We start from the raw sequence: 15,544 nt of genomic DNA, 5'->3' as shown, positions 1-15,544 counted from the left end.
TTGCCATACTGTACATCCTCTTGAAGCTATATCTGATGGGTTCTGTGAACCTGGAATGTGATACCAATCATTTATGCTACTTAGTTTTCTAATTTCGTTTACTCTATTGGCCATGAATATAGCCCAAACAGCTTCTCATTTAATCCAACAAAGCTGGAATCTGTCCAATAAAAAGTTTTAATATCCATTAGATGCAAGTCTCTTCTTACCACTGCAGCTAGTCGAGCACCAATTAGGCAAGCTAATAATTCTAAGCGAGGTATTGTTGTCACTCTCATTGGAACTATTCTGGACTTAACTTGCACTAACTGACAATGTATGCCTTCATTATTTCTATTCTCATAAATATGCGTGTATCATAGGCCATTTTGCTGGCATCACAGAATACTTGCAGACTCCATTTATCAGGTTCATAAATTTGAGAGCGTTCGCAATCCAACAAGGAATTTTAATATTTTTCAATTCAAGAATTTTACTATGGCATAACTTAAACTTCTTCGAAATCTTCTCTGGCACTTCTTGATCCCACGAGAGTTTTAATCTGCAACATTCTTGTAATAATAATTTCGGCAGCGGTGTCAAAGGACAAGAGAATCCAATCGAGTCGAAGATGGCTTGTGCTAAGGATAAAATTTTTCGGTACTTACGTATTATCGCAACCAGGTTGGCGCTATTTGTAACTTTGAGTAAAAAAGTATGAATAGAAAGAAAATGTACATTTATTAATTACAGATAATTTTTAATACAGTTTTTTTATATTATTTTGTTTTAAAATATAAAATAGCAATTAAACCATTCCGGTTTCGAATTTGAATAAGTTGAACCCTACTTACGGCTTTAGACCCTACTTACGGCAACCCTACATGTTATACGTAGTTTTGTAAAAAGAGCATGTGGAGATTCACAAAATTTTCCTGCATTTTCGTGCAAATTCTTGTAATTTATGAGAAAATGGCAGCGTACATGGATAAAGTCCAGAGTGTGCGCAATGCCATTTTTGTGCAATTCTGGGATTTTTTTTTACGTAAAAATAAGTCGACGTGTACATGGTTATGGCGAATACGGTTTTCAATCAGTGCTAAAAGGAATAGCCAAAAAATTTCAGACGAAAAAATAATTCTGCAACTTATTCAAATTCGAAACCAAAAGGGTTTCATTCCTCCCTCCATCTTTATGTTTCGGAAATGCTTTCGTTTGTGATCGACATTCTACATTAAACCCTTGTCTGACCATTGTTATTCTCTCTTCACCTTCAACTTCTTTCTTCAGAAATGTCATCAAAAGTTCTAATTTGTTTGTTGAAATACCTTTGTCAGCTGAGGCTAAATTTCTTTCCCATATTCTCAAAATATGATCTGATAAACAGGCTCCAACAAGAGGATACAACATAGTGGCATATTTCTCAGTTGTAACCTTTAAACTTTCTAATGCACGTAAATGTGTTTCTATTTTATCATGCAGTTTAAACACAGAAATTTTATTCGCAGAATTACTACTATTTTTCATCACTAAACAGAGTAGTTCCCTCACATAAACTTCAACCAAAAGGTAGTCTCTTCCAAACCTGTCTTTCAAATGTTTGATAGCTTTATTATAATTTTCAGAAGTAGGTGGAAAACTCTCTACAAGATCTCTAGCTTTAGATCCAGGTTCCGTACATTGTAGTAAATACTGATTTTTATCTTCGGAATCTATTTCCTGATCTTCATGAATTTTTCTAAACTGGCCCCAAAATCCCAGCCATTCTTTTGCTTCGCCATTAAACTTTCTTAATTCAATTTTAGGAAGTTTAAATTTCCATTTAACAGCTTCATTTTTATCTTTAGGTAAAATATTTTCCCTTTTACTAAAGTTCTGTTCAAGTCTAGTTACTTTCATTTTAAAATATATAAATTTATCATTGTGTGATTCAGTGGTTTCGATTTCTTTTTCAAATTCTTCATTAGAACACTTGGTATCTTTACTATTAACTCTAATGCCTGTTTATCCAAATTATTTATCTTTTGCCATTTATCTTCAAGTTGAGCGAAAAGAACTATAATCTTATCTAAATCTAATGTATGAACCTTTAAAAGTTCATCTAAATTATTCACAGTCTTAGTAAAATTTGTTCTTAAACAACCTCTAAATTGTTTAAGTTCTTCCATAATTGAAATCAAAAGTAGTGAGTGTTATCACTGTTCATAAATCAAATTCTTAATAAATAATCCAAAGTTCAACAAATGTTCATTATAAAATCAATCATTCAAATTTTAACCTTTAACTGCTGTGAGTGGTCTCTTAGACCGTGCGACATTTTCCATTAAGTGCTTCCACCTCATAGAATAATTAATGGGTATTGCTATTCTTAGTACCTTCCTAAAACAGTTGTCCAAGGTCACATACCAAGTTGCATTTGGCTACCTCTATTTCTTCTTTTATTTTTTTATTTTTTTAAATTTTCCCCCCTCAGCGGTCTGTGGGACTGATCACAGAAGATACGATTCAAAGTTCAGCCGATAAAGTTCACTTTTCTTTGTTACATATTTCACTTTTTTATAAATATTCTTGAAATTGCTTCAGATGCGTGCAGGAAACATTCTGTATATCTTACCCAAGACCAATTTTAATAAATAGTTCGAAATTGGTCTGATTTAGAGTTCTCTGATGAAAGTTCCCATGATGAAATTATTGAGAACGACCACAACACAAATTCAGAAATATCTGCCGATGAAAATGAAAATCCACGTTCTCCTTCTGCAAGAGATTTTTTTATTGGAAAAAATGAATTCAAATTGTCTATTCAAGTGCCCAACAAGGGTGTTCGAACTCGTAGTCACAATATTATTCTTCATTCAATCTATACAACTGCTCGTAGAACCCGGCATTGGTCTATGGCAATATTTTTCAGAAACTTGGATATCTGTGCAATAAATGCATTCGTATTATTTCAGTCTTATCCTGTTGGCTCCGAAAATGAAACAAAAAGATTTCATTAGCAATTCAGTTGGTGCAGTCTCATGTAAAATGGAGGACAACTTCATCATTTTTACCTAAAGAACTCAAACTTGCAATAAGACGAGTTTTCGGAATAAATGATGATGAAGGGAAAATTGCGATCGAAGATGATAAATTAGATAAAAAAAGAAAGGGCTATACACTGACTACCAAGCATTTGGACACCTGTGATAGAAAAGAAAAACTAACTTTATTCAAAATCAATAGTTGGTAGAGCCTCCATGAGAGGTAATTACAGCGTGGACCCTCCGGGGCATACTTTCCACAAGTCTTTGTATGACAGCTAGTGGTATTTTCTTCCACTCGGCTTGGAGAAGACATAGAAGTTCCTTCACCGATTTTGCACGGGTAGTGCACTCCTGAATTCGGCGATGCAACTCATCCCAGAGGTTCTCGATAGGGTTCAAGTCTGGACACTGGGCAGGCCAGTCCATTCGATGAACTTCATTGGCACCATACCAAGCCTTGGTTAACATCGAAACATGACAACTGGCATTGTTGTCCTGAAAGTAACAGGGGTCCAACCCGTAAAACTACCACAATGTAGGAAGCACATTGTCATCCAAAATAGTGCAGTATTCATCGGAGTTGAGCTTACCATGAATGGGGACCAAGGGTCCCAGCCCATACCAGGAAAAACACCCCCAGACCATAATTCCACCTCCGCCAAACTTGACTGTTGGCATAATGCATTCTGGCAGGAGATGTTCTCCAGGTAGACGTCAGACCCAGACCCTGCCATCTGAACGGTAAAGGGTGAACCTTGATTCGTCACTCCAAAGAACCCGTTTCCACTGGTCTACGGTCCAATTTCGATGTGTTTTGCCCCACATTAACCAAGAAGCGTGGTTGGAATTTGTGATCAAAAGCTTATGGGCAGCAGCACAACCATGAAAACCAAGCAGATGTGCTTCCTTACGGATGCCTGTTGAAACTTCTCGCGGATGAGGGCCATCGGTTGGGTGCGGTTCTTCCGAATTTCTCTGTACAGCATTCGTTGGTCTCTATCTCCCAGTTTCATTGGTCTGCCGACTCGGGGCACATTCCGACAATCACCGCTCACCTTCCACTTCTTAATCTGTCAATGGCGACTGTCAATTTTGGGTACTTCAGATCGCTAGATATATCCCTTAAGGATCGGCCACATTTGTGATACCCGATAATTATACTTTCTCGAAATCAGAGAGCTCCGAACTGCGAGGCATCTTGCATGCGACTAAAGCCGATGCTGTTTCCTACACGATATATACCGGCGGAGTCCGTGATGTACTTTAGGACCGAAGATATCATCATTTGCATAGGTGTCCAAATACTTATTGGTATTCAGTGTATTTATCCACCGAGCAAAAAAAGAAAAGGAAAACAGCTTACAAATGTATAGAATGCAAAGAACCAATGTGTCTACCATGCAGTAGAAAAGTATGTATAAAATGCAGCTCGAATTATAATTTTTAAAATAAAGATTAATTTTCTATAGTCTTATTAAAGCATTCTTATCGCAAATTTTAATGCAAAATAAAAAAGTCGCATTTTAAAATTTACTTCTTCCATCCAGATACGTAAGTGAAATGATTATTATCACAGTATATACTTTATTTTAATGAACTCATTGTTTAAAAATTGCTTTATATCTTCATGAAAAAGTTAAATATATGAAATTAAATAACATTTATTCAAATAAAGTAAAACAATATATTAATTTGCTTTTAGCAGAAGCAGTCTGAGAGACCGCTCGCAGTAGTTATGTGACAATTTAAGTCACAGTAGTTAAAGGTTAACAGTAATACTCTCTATTTAAAATAAAAACTCAAAAGTCTCTATTTCACTGTAATAAGTTTTGAATTAAAGCTACCTGGCATCCTGTCGCGGATGCCATTTTGTTACGTTACGAAAAAATACAAAATATCAAGTTAATAAATCGAATTTATTTTGTACTTACATTGCCAAGTAGATCTTCACAAATCCAATAATGTGAAGCTATTAGAACAAACTTTATTACAGTCTATTTACAAAATATATATTCATCACCAAAACAGTTCTTCATTTGTTTTTACATGGGACCTTTTTTTTTTTTTTTTTTCGTTAATCAGTTCTCAACTGTTTATTTTTATCTCAAAAACATCTGCATTGCTCGAGCACTGTTAGTCAGCACCCTCTGTCTATCAGCTCGTGGTTTCGTAACAACTACTCTCTCGCTGAATTTAAAAAAAAAAAAAAAAAAAATCTTCAGCTATATATACAATTTTAATGATACTTGGCAAAGTATCACTTTGCCTAAAATCATAAAAGCCATATTCAGTAGTATATGGTTCCTTCTTTCAATACTGAAAGTAGATACTTTTCGCCAAAAATCACGAGAGTCGGCAAGATTGCTGTATCAACATCCGTGAGGCTGTGAAAACTTCAGTTGTTAGCTGATGTTATGTCTCTTTTGTTTGTCTTTTTTGTATTATTGTGGTTAAATCCTTTCTGAAAAATATATGAATTGAGTGCTTTGATCAGTTATGATTAATTTGTGAAACTTGAGAGAAAATTAGAATCTGTTATTGGTCACTGAACCTGTAGGATTAATTCTTAGATTTTGGTTTGGAACTTAAATGAATGCAAATTTGGTTGTTGAATTTTTGTAGCCAACTTTAAAATAAATTTAACTTTCTAAATTCTAACTATAAAATTTGATGACAAATTTAGGTATTTGAGATAGAAGTTACCAATGTATAAATGGTAATTCCCCCCCCCTTAAATAGGAAAGCATCAGATGAGAAGATAATAAAGAAATGTTCATTAATTTGCATGTTTTTCACTGATTTAAATTTCAAATATGATATTTTGGGATAAATTGCTTTTTATAGCATAATTCTAATCTTGAAGTAATCTGTGTTTGTAACTAAAAATTATAATATGTGCCTTCATTATTATAGGAAGAGGAATATTTTAAAAGAATTTACTGGAAGAGAATCAAATGAAATTTGGCCAAGAGTTAAATTATATTTAGAGGAAATTTTAAAGAAGGAATGTGCATCTGTTCGTACATTGTGATAGTCATCATTTTGTGTAAGATGCAGTATAAGCAACGATATATTATGATAAATATAGATTTGAAATTCCACGCAGTACACAAATATCTGTTGTGTGAATGTTATAATATTTTTAACTTTTTTGTATAACTTTATATGTACGCTCTCTTTTTATTAGCTCTTTATTTAATAATGCTAAGTATTATTTTTGATAATTTTAGTTTTTATCAATTTTAATATAAAAATGAAATTTATTTTGTACTTATTAAATTTTCACAGAATTTGATTTCATTTTTGTAATTAATATATGTTTGTTGTTACGATGAAGCTACTTAATTTCAAAGAACAAAAATATTATATTTTTTATAATTTTTATGTATGTGCCAGATTTAAAAAAATTTCTCAGGTTTATTTTTTTCACGTTTTTATGTATAATTTTAATTTGTGCTCTATTTTTCATAAATTATTATTTAATGCTGCAGAGTATTATTTTTGATAATTTTATTTCATGTCAAATTTAATGTGAACTGAAATTATATATACACTTCTTTGTCAGATTTTATGAATTTTGACATTACATCTTGTATAATAATTTTGTTGTATTGATGATTTCCAAAAATGATATTATTTTTCATACTTTTCTTTTAATATATTTAATATATTGAAAATGCAGTGTTTTGCATTGTAACTTTGTACACTTTTTTGTGCTTATATGTTTATACATCTGTTCAAATTACATTATTGTCATCTTAATGAAAGTATATTTATTTCAGTTGGTATGTATATATAATTCATAATGCATAAGGAAAGCTTTGTAAATTTTAAATGAATTTGTGGTTTTAACTATTTATAAGAAATAAGTATTGTACTTAAAATTGTACTTAATTGTGGATTTTTTAGTCATATTTTTCATCTTTTATTATTTTAGTCATATTTGCATTTGATATTACATTACTTTCTGAATGCATAATTGCATATAATGTATTTTCATGGTTTAATGCATTGATACTAACTAAATATCAGTTTCTTAAATTTAGAATTAAGTTCCTAAATAAGTTTATGTTTTTAGTAAGTAGATATTGCTAATGATAATTAAACTGTGATTCCTGGCAAAGGATTTTTTTGGCATTAAAAAATAGGTATTTAAAAAAAAGAAAAAAGAAAGAAAAAAAAATCATTTCGGAATTAATGATCAAACACTTTAGTATTATAATAAAGTATGTTTTTTATACTTTCTGTTTGTTTAATTATATTCTATTAAAACTAAGCACAGTTTGTGATGAAGCAATAAAGTGACATTTTAATGAAAATGCTGAAATTTTATTAGTTATGTGTATAATTTTCTTTCTCTCTCAGACAAGATCAAAAGTTCATATGTTTGTATACTCACACACATAAAAATTGCATTTTGTCAGTCTGAAATACTAAGCATATGGGAAATTACATGAATATTTTACATTTCTATAATAGGCTAAGCAACATATATTTGTTTCTTTGATGAAATATGAAGTAAGTATTTTTTAGTATTTCAGTAATTGGAAGGATAAATATAGATGTGAATTTTAAAGTCTGTTGAAAATCATGATGAATATTATTTCTTTAAATAAAAAAAAGTGTTTTTGTTTGAGAGGCTATATGTGTAATTCCTTTAAAAATTTCTATCTGTTTGCTATCATTTTTAGAGCTTATTTTCAATATCATTTGAAATTTTTAGGGTGAAACTGCAAAATGCATTGATTAATTTTTACTAAATCTTCTGATAATTTGATCATCAAGTCATTCTGTTTGTAAATGACTGATGCTAATATCCTATTGTAAATACAGTCAAAAGTCGTTAATCCGGACTCGTCGGGACTTCGGCGATTCCGGATTATCGATTTTTCCGGATTACAGATCATCAGTTTAAATCTCGTAATATGGCATGCAGAAATTCTAAAATTAAAAATATGAAACCGTAATTTATGAAATTAAGAACAATTATAATCTAAAGGGTATCAAAATTTACCAAAAAAAAAAAAAAAAGCTTAATATTTATTTGGTTAATTTATTAAACATTTCTTTCAATGTAAGTTGTTTAAGTTGTTTTGTTTTATGTGATCATACTTTCTCTTTAATTCTATAAACAGACATAATTTCTTGTTCAGTTACAAAGTTTCGCTGTTCAAGTTCCGTTAATTGCTGTGCCGAGAATACCGACTAACTTGTCAATCGAAATTTTTTTGTTTTCACTAACCTCTCTGTCACATTCTTCATGTCTTTATCCATTTTTTGCAGCAATACCACTTTTTGTTTGTTGGACATCGAAACATACTTTCGTTTTGTAGATCCTTTGGAAGTCCCAGCATCGGAAATTCTATTTGACATAATCGAAAGTTCAAGTTTACTTTTATAAAATTGCTCTTACAGTCGGCAAAAAATAATAAGCGGGATCCAATTCGAAGATTAAGGAACAATGCAATCATTAACATTAACTGAAATAGATAATTAGATAATTTTAGCTTACACCGTCCGTTATACATTAAACGCGCAGGCGAAAACGTATTCTGCACTTGCGCACACGCATATGCGCAGTAGTCAAGGTCTTACGCGCACGCGTAAAACGTCTGTGCGCATGCGCAGAAAGTTTTTAGCTTTGAGGTCCAGATTATAGATCATTCCGGACTATGGGTGTCCGAATTAACGACTTTTGACTGTAATTCGAAAAAAAGTGTATTGCTTTTGAATGACTAGCTGGTGTAATTCAGTGGTCTCAAAACCAGATTACGTGAAGACTAAATGCTTGGCCTAAAAACAATTGACCAGCCAGGTTTTTTTTTTAACAAAATAAAAATTTTTGTAAAAAATAAGTAAGTAAATTTAAAATTTTACTGATTAAGTATTTATTGAAACATACATAAATAATAATAATAGTAATGCAAAGGAAAACATTTAAATTTTTATTTGTTTTCAATCTGCAATCAAAAGTTTATTGCTTGGAAAGCATTTTTATTGGTTACAATTTCATAAGTCAAACATATTGGCTACCAAGTATTAATATTTCTAGTATGTTTAATTAATCATTAAAGAACTTTAATTTCAACTGAAAATAAACAAATTATGAAAACTTCATAACTTTTCAAAGGAAACTTTTTAAGTGAATACTGGAGACTAAATGATGACAATGTAGTAGTCTCTATCACATAATAATAGTAGCAAGTGAATATTTAAATGGGAATTATTGGGAATGCAGCTCTAAGCTATGTTGTAGCACAAAATTGCAAAGCCTTCAAGCATAATCAGTGTTTCATGACATCTGTCTTTTGTTTTGTCTCATCTTTCAATTTTTAGGGTAACCCAAATTGCAAATAATTAATTATAATAATTTTTCTTTTTTTATCTGCTGATCAAAATCAGTTGTTTAATTTCAGTTGAATATCAACCAATTGTGAAAGTAAGATGGAAAAAAAAGCGTTTTCAAGCAAAGATCGAAGCAATTATTCAGTTCTAGGTACATCAAAAGTAAAGTTGCAGAAGGGTGCAATTAATTGCTTTAGCTGCAAACAATTTAAGTGCAGCAGAATCACCATATCAAGAATTTGGAAATGTGCTTCCAAAAATAATTGTCATGGTGAATCTTGAGCTAATACTGATTCTTTGAAAAGCAAAACTGTGGGCGTAAATGCAAAGATTATGGAGAAAATTTTAGGCATATTTCTGTTAGCAGAAGAGGTACTATAGAAGCAATAAACATAGTTGATAAAATTTCTTATGAAAAACTGGATAATATGTTTCTGCGACTTCAACATATTAGGCTGGAAGCAATGAGGAACAGTGTTTCCTATAATTTTAAACTCACGCATATAGGGAAAGCAAAGCTTTGCAGCAAAGGGATCCTACCTAAAGTTTAGATTGTCATAACAAAATCATTGAAAAATCTAAAAACTATCTGAAGACTCAAAATAAAAATTAGGAGTAATATTTTTAATTTATTGTTTAGTTTAATCTAGTTTTTTGATAATAAATGTTCCATTCTATATTTTCTTTTGCTGCTATTATTATGGGGAAATTAAATTCATTCTCTGCTATTGTTATTATGGGACAGAAGGAATATTAAATTTTTCTTCAGCACATAAATTAAAATAGATATGTTTGTATATAAATAATTATAAATGTCTCTATTTCTTAGAACAGCTTGATACTTTTGCCTTGGAGAAAAATTACTTTGGCAAGTGCGAACAAAAGTTAATCAAATCTGTGAATAAGATTTATATCACTTTGTAAATTAATTAGCTCAATTTATAGACTTTCTGGTGCATTATTCATGTTTGCTTTTAATGATAATAAGAATATTGTAAAGTAGGACTTCAAGTATTTAAAATTTTGAAATCCTTATGATACCATATTTGAAACAAATGCTTAATTGAAATGCATTTGCAGGCTGCATAAAATTGTTTCAGGGGCCACATGTTGTTTGCAGACCATGAGTTTGAGACCACTTGTGTAATTTATAAAGTATTTTATTAACAGTATTTTCAGATATGAAGATAGTATTTTATTTGATTACATTCATTTCAGCATCATTAACAGCATGTTATAAGTCATTGTTGAGTAGATCTTATCAGTGCAGTATTTATTGAACAGCATGTTTACTTATTCAATTTTATCTGTAATATTTTATCCTAAATGATCAGCATATTTGTTTGCATGTATATATGTAAATATTTAATAGGTGTTAGGTATTTATAATACTATTTCTTGGCTTCTCCATTGCATTATATGTTAACTTGTTTCAAAGATAAATTAATAATAAATTAGTAAATATTAAAAGAGGAATTTTTATTTGTCATAATTTTTTAATAAAAATTGCTTAAAAGGTTTTCGATAATTGTATGTAATTGAAAAACGTAAATTATTATTCAATAGATGGTTATTAATATATCTGTGATCTGAATGAACTAGTCTTAAACCTTTTTTAAAAAATAAGATTTCTAAATTAGTTATTGTAAGTTCATAAGTATTTCATATACTCAAAAAGTAATTTCTATGCCAATTTTATATAGTTATTCTCAATCATTAAGAATTTTCTTTTTAACAAATATCTGTGCCATATTAATCCACAGAAATGAGAAATAAACCCACAGAAATAAGAATAAAGACTTTAAACTGTATATTCTGTCCATTTTTATTTTCAACAATTTCATCCAATGAGGAATTTTATAACTACTATATAGTCAGCCATCCATATGCATATGCTCCGGGCATCAGTTTTGAAATAAGAACAATAAGATAATAATAGAGAGAAAAGAAGGAAACACAATAGGGAAAAAGGTTTTTTATATTAGGCATATTAATAGAATTATTTATACTCATAAATTTTTTGATAAGTTAACTGTAATATCTTTTTAAATGATTTACGTAATTTTATCTTCAGTATTTTTTGGATTTAAAAGTCTGTTAAATGTAATCATATTTTCCTTTTTAACTCACTACTAGTGAAATTCTAATAATCATCTTTTATAAAAAGTACTTTGGAATAGTTATTGAACAACAGAAACAAATTTAATTTTAGAAGAATTATTATTATTAAGAAGTCATATGAAATATGTGATATTAGATTTTAATATTAGCCGGTATGCAAACCAAGGCATTTTTTTTTTTTTTTTTTTTAAATTCAGCAATTTTTTACTTTACTATCACAGTTTTATAAACCACTGCTGAAAGGATTAGGTAAATGTAGTAGTGATTAGCACCAAAGCTGGCATGACTTAATTTTATCTTACAATTTTAAGATATTTTAATCAACATGTTTATTTGCTAGTGTTTGCTTTATTTGCTCTTTTACTTAAAAATGGAAGAAGAAGGAATTTAATACATAAACTGTAACTGATACATGAACCTTATTAACCATAAATAATATTTAAGCCAGTTTTGCATATGTGAAATATTGAAAAACAACTTGAAATTACTCTTGGAAGTATTTGATAAAGCATTTTTAATTCATTCCTATTTTCTTTTTTATAATTTTTTTTCTTTTGTCTTCTCTAAATATTTCTATCATAATGTTCTAATATTTTTTTAATTTTGTGCCATATGATGTTGAAGCAGCTGATAAGAGTAGAATTTTCTGAATTATAAGTCATGTTTATCTTTTTACATGATTTTGTAGAATATTAATTTGTATATTAACTGTATGTGCAGCCAAATTGGGATTCACAAGTAAGTAAATATATATATATATATTACTTACTTGTGAATTCCTATATATAATCATTGTTAATACATGCTTAAATATTAGTTAATCTTTTAAGTGCCCAATGTTTTACCTCCAAAGCCTATACTTCTCGGAAAAGCCATGCATAAATTCCATTTTCTTGATTATAATTTCAAAATGGCCTTCCCACTTTGTACGTTGAATTCTTTCATCTAGTATATAATACTACCTTAATTGTCAGAACATATTTCAAGATGCATGTCTGTGTATTTAAAGGTATCACGACAAATATTCTTGAACATAAATATATATATATATTAAAAAATATTTCCAGCCCTATATATATGATCCTATGGACCTATATTCAAAGCCTTGTATGTTTATATTCTTATATAAATGGCTTGGCTGCGTGAAGGGTTAAGAGGTTCTTCTACTCCCCCTTCTTTTGACAGAGAGAAAGGTGATATTTCTAGATCAATTGTGCCAATTTTTCTTCCAGAAATTAAGTTTTCCTGTGCTTCTTTATTAATTATGCTAGTTAAAAGTTAAATGTAGTGCATTATAAAAATTTATGCCCCTCAAAATTCTCAATATCTGAATGAAGAGTTTAACAATTCTTTGAGAATTGTCTTTGTTGAAATTTGTTATTTGTTACAGTTTACCCTTTTCAGAATATTGGAAAAGTATACAGTGCATAATAAATATAATGCATTCTGTCAAACAATAAAATTTGTGAATATTTAAAGACTCTAGAAATGTTTATCAAATTTTTCAAAAATATAAATTTGTTAACTGATGTATTCAAAAACTGAAAAATTATTTTTGATTTTTGTATTTGAAATAGTATATTGTTTATATTTCTGTACTTATAATGAAATTTTGAACAGTGTTATTTTATATATAATTGTAGAGCATAATTATTTTTGTAATTTTTTAAATTTTGATAGTATTTTCTCTATATGTTTATATTTATTAGATATCTAATTTTAATGTGATATGAAAAAAGATAACACATATATAAAGTGTTAGTGTTAAAAAAATGTATTCCTATTCTCACAGTATGCTATAATTATTAACTGAATACACATATTATTATACTGTTGTTTAAATGCATTCTGTTCCATTATATTCTAAAAAAGTATTTTTTATATCTTCCATGTGTCAAACTGATTATAAAATTAATAATTTTGTGATATTTCTGAGACAACATATTTTATGAGTATTATATTTTCATTTCTTAGGACAGTATGTTGTATGATTTTATTACAAATACATGTAATAAATTGTTTTCTTTTTGTAGTAAAACATATGTATAGAAATAAATTTTTTCAGTAGTTGTTTCCATTCCTTTAATGTTAGAGTATATTTTATTTCATTTTTCTTTTATTGCTTTTGATATTTGTTTGTGTTAGAACTTCCTGCGTGTTTTCCCTAGAATGCAGCAAAATAATATGTAGTTTGATGAGCATTATCTCCAGATATACAGTATGTCTAGACAAGTCTTGTCTTTACATGGCTTTTAGTATAGTTGTTGGTCTTAGGCATGCATTTTCAGCCCTTTAAATGAAAGAAATATTCATTTTTATGGTATTTTTAAACAATATAAAGTTTTGTATAATATATGCAGTCCAATCTTCCCTCCCCTGGTTTCTGTAGTTGTATTTAGTAAGAGTTTACACTCATCCTAAAAAGTAAAGCAATAAAGTTTGACTGTGTGATTGACTGAGATATTTAATTTAAAAATTTGAGAGATTTTTAAGAATTTTAAGTGCTAAAAAGCAATTTTTTGTCCCCTTTCTTGAGATGTCAGTTAAAAAATAAATTAGTCTAATTTGAGGTTGATCTTCCCCTTTTAATATCATGCATTGGATATTTCTGTATAATTTACTAGTATGTAATAATTGTTTTAATCTATAATTGTTAGTTTATTTGTCAAAAAATATTTTCATGGAAGTAATTTATCTGTTCTACAAATGTAAAAAGTATTCACATACAGTTTATTGCTTTACGATGGTAGTTCAATAATTATGCTAAATATTTCATTTGACTATATTTACGATTTTATATTTTTCATTTTTAATTTATGCAGATAATGCTATTAGTTGGTTATATGCCAATACTTGAAACCTGCCAATTTTTTCTAGAACATAAATCTTGCAACAATCTTATAAAGATCTTCTAAAGGGTGTCTCACTCAAAAGAGGCCCCGGAAAAAGTGTGATAAAAAGCATAAAACAGAAGGAAAGGAAACCAAATTTTTACATAACATGCCTTTATGTTTGAGAAATGAAAGTGCATTAGAAGAGGAGCTATAAGTGACAGTTCAACACAGTGTTGCATTTTCGTGTATGTTGCTCCCAGATTACACGTGGTAAAGTGATGAAGCGTGGTTCCACTTGTCAGGATAAGTGAACTAATGAAACACACGTTTCTGGAGTAGTGACAACCAACATGCAACCCTCTAGGAACCCTTTCATTCGCAGAAAATGGATGTGTTTTGCGCAATACCACAGAGCTTATCATCAGGCTAATTTTTTTACATTATTGTCAAACACTTTTTCATTAATTTGTGCAACATGCCACACATCTGTAGCAAATATAAACGCGATGGAATAACTTTTTCCGCCTTTCCAGGTGATCTCCCTTGAGTTTTTTTATGGGGTCATTTTAAAGGTAATGCATACGAGCACAAACCACACACATCGACTATTTCCGTTAGAATGTCTGTCGTGACATTACAAGGAGTGTCGCCCAATACTCTGGCAGCAAGATATGTGAGCATACAGCGCTATATTTGACTACGTGTATAGGTGTGGGGGGGATCAATTCCAGCACCTCTTCTAATGTACTTTTATTTTTCAAACATAAAGGTATGTCATGCAAAAATTTGATTTTGTTTCTTTTTTTATAAAATTTCATGACAGTTTGGATATAAATGGTTGTCATTTTATCTATTAGCATCATAAATGTTTAAGTAATACTTCATTTAGTCACTTAAATATATATATATTTACATACAGATTTGTAAATGTATTTGATTTCAATAATATAGTATGGGATCATTTACAAACTGAAATGCTTATCAGCTCTTCAGTTTATAAATGACTCCTTCATCTTAAACTTTAAATATCTCTGCCAGTTTTTGTCATATGGTTTGGTTTGGTTCAATTGGTTATGGCAAAGTGTGCTAGGGTTATTTGTCTGAGGTTGAGGGAGGATTTCATGGAGGACTTTACTAAGGAAAATTGACTCTAATCTGCATTATACATGGGGGGGATGTCCTTTTAGCCAGTTCGTTTGCCTGGAATAGGACTACCAGTATTCAGTAACTTCACTGCCT

The 15,544-nt window shown here is 29.8% G+C and overlaps 1 protein-coding gene across 2 annotated transcripts in view; it reads left to right on the top strand.

The window, feature by feature from the left end:
* The window catches only part of Ak3 (Adenylate kinase 3), a 41,049-nt gene extending 27,507 nt beyond the window's left edge, over positions 1 to 13,542 (top strand). The window contains exon 6 of one of the 2 annotated variants that reach the window (XR_015042209.1): positions 5,919 to 5,936. Coding sequence is in view for 1 of the 2 variants with exons in the window: in XM_085820895.1 (XP_085677021.1) it covers positions 5,919 to 6,036 (118 nt within the window). In the remaining variant the exon portion in view is untranslated. Of the gene's footprint in view, positions 1 to 5,918 lie in introns of both variants that reach the window. The other variant, XM_085820895.1, reaches the window with a different exon arrangement.
* Positions 13,543 to 15,544: the final 2,002 nt, after the last annotated feature.

The sequence above is a fragment of the Stegodyphus dumicola genome, chromosome 7 (assembly GCF_044657685.1).
Source record: "Stegodyphus dumicola isolate Sdum_Otavi_A_Nest chromosome 7, ASM4465768v1".
NCBI classification, from domain to species: domain Eukaryota; kingdom Metazoa; phylum Arthropoda; class Arachnida; order Araneae; family Eresidae; genus Stegodyphus; species Stegodyphus dumicola.
This window is presented reverse-complemented; position numbering and strand designations above follow the sequence as displayed.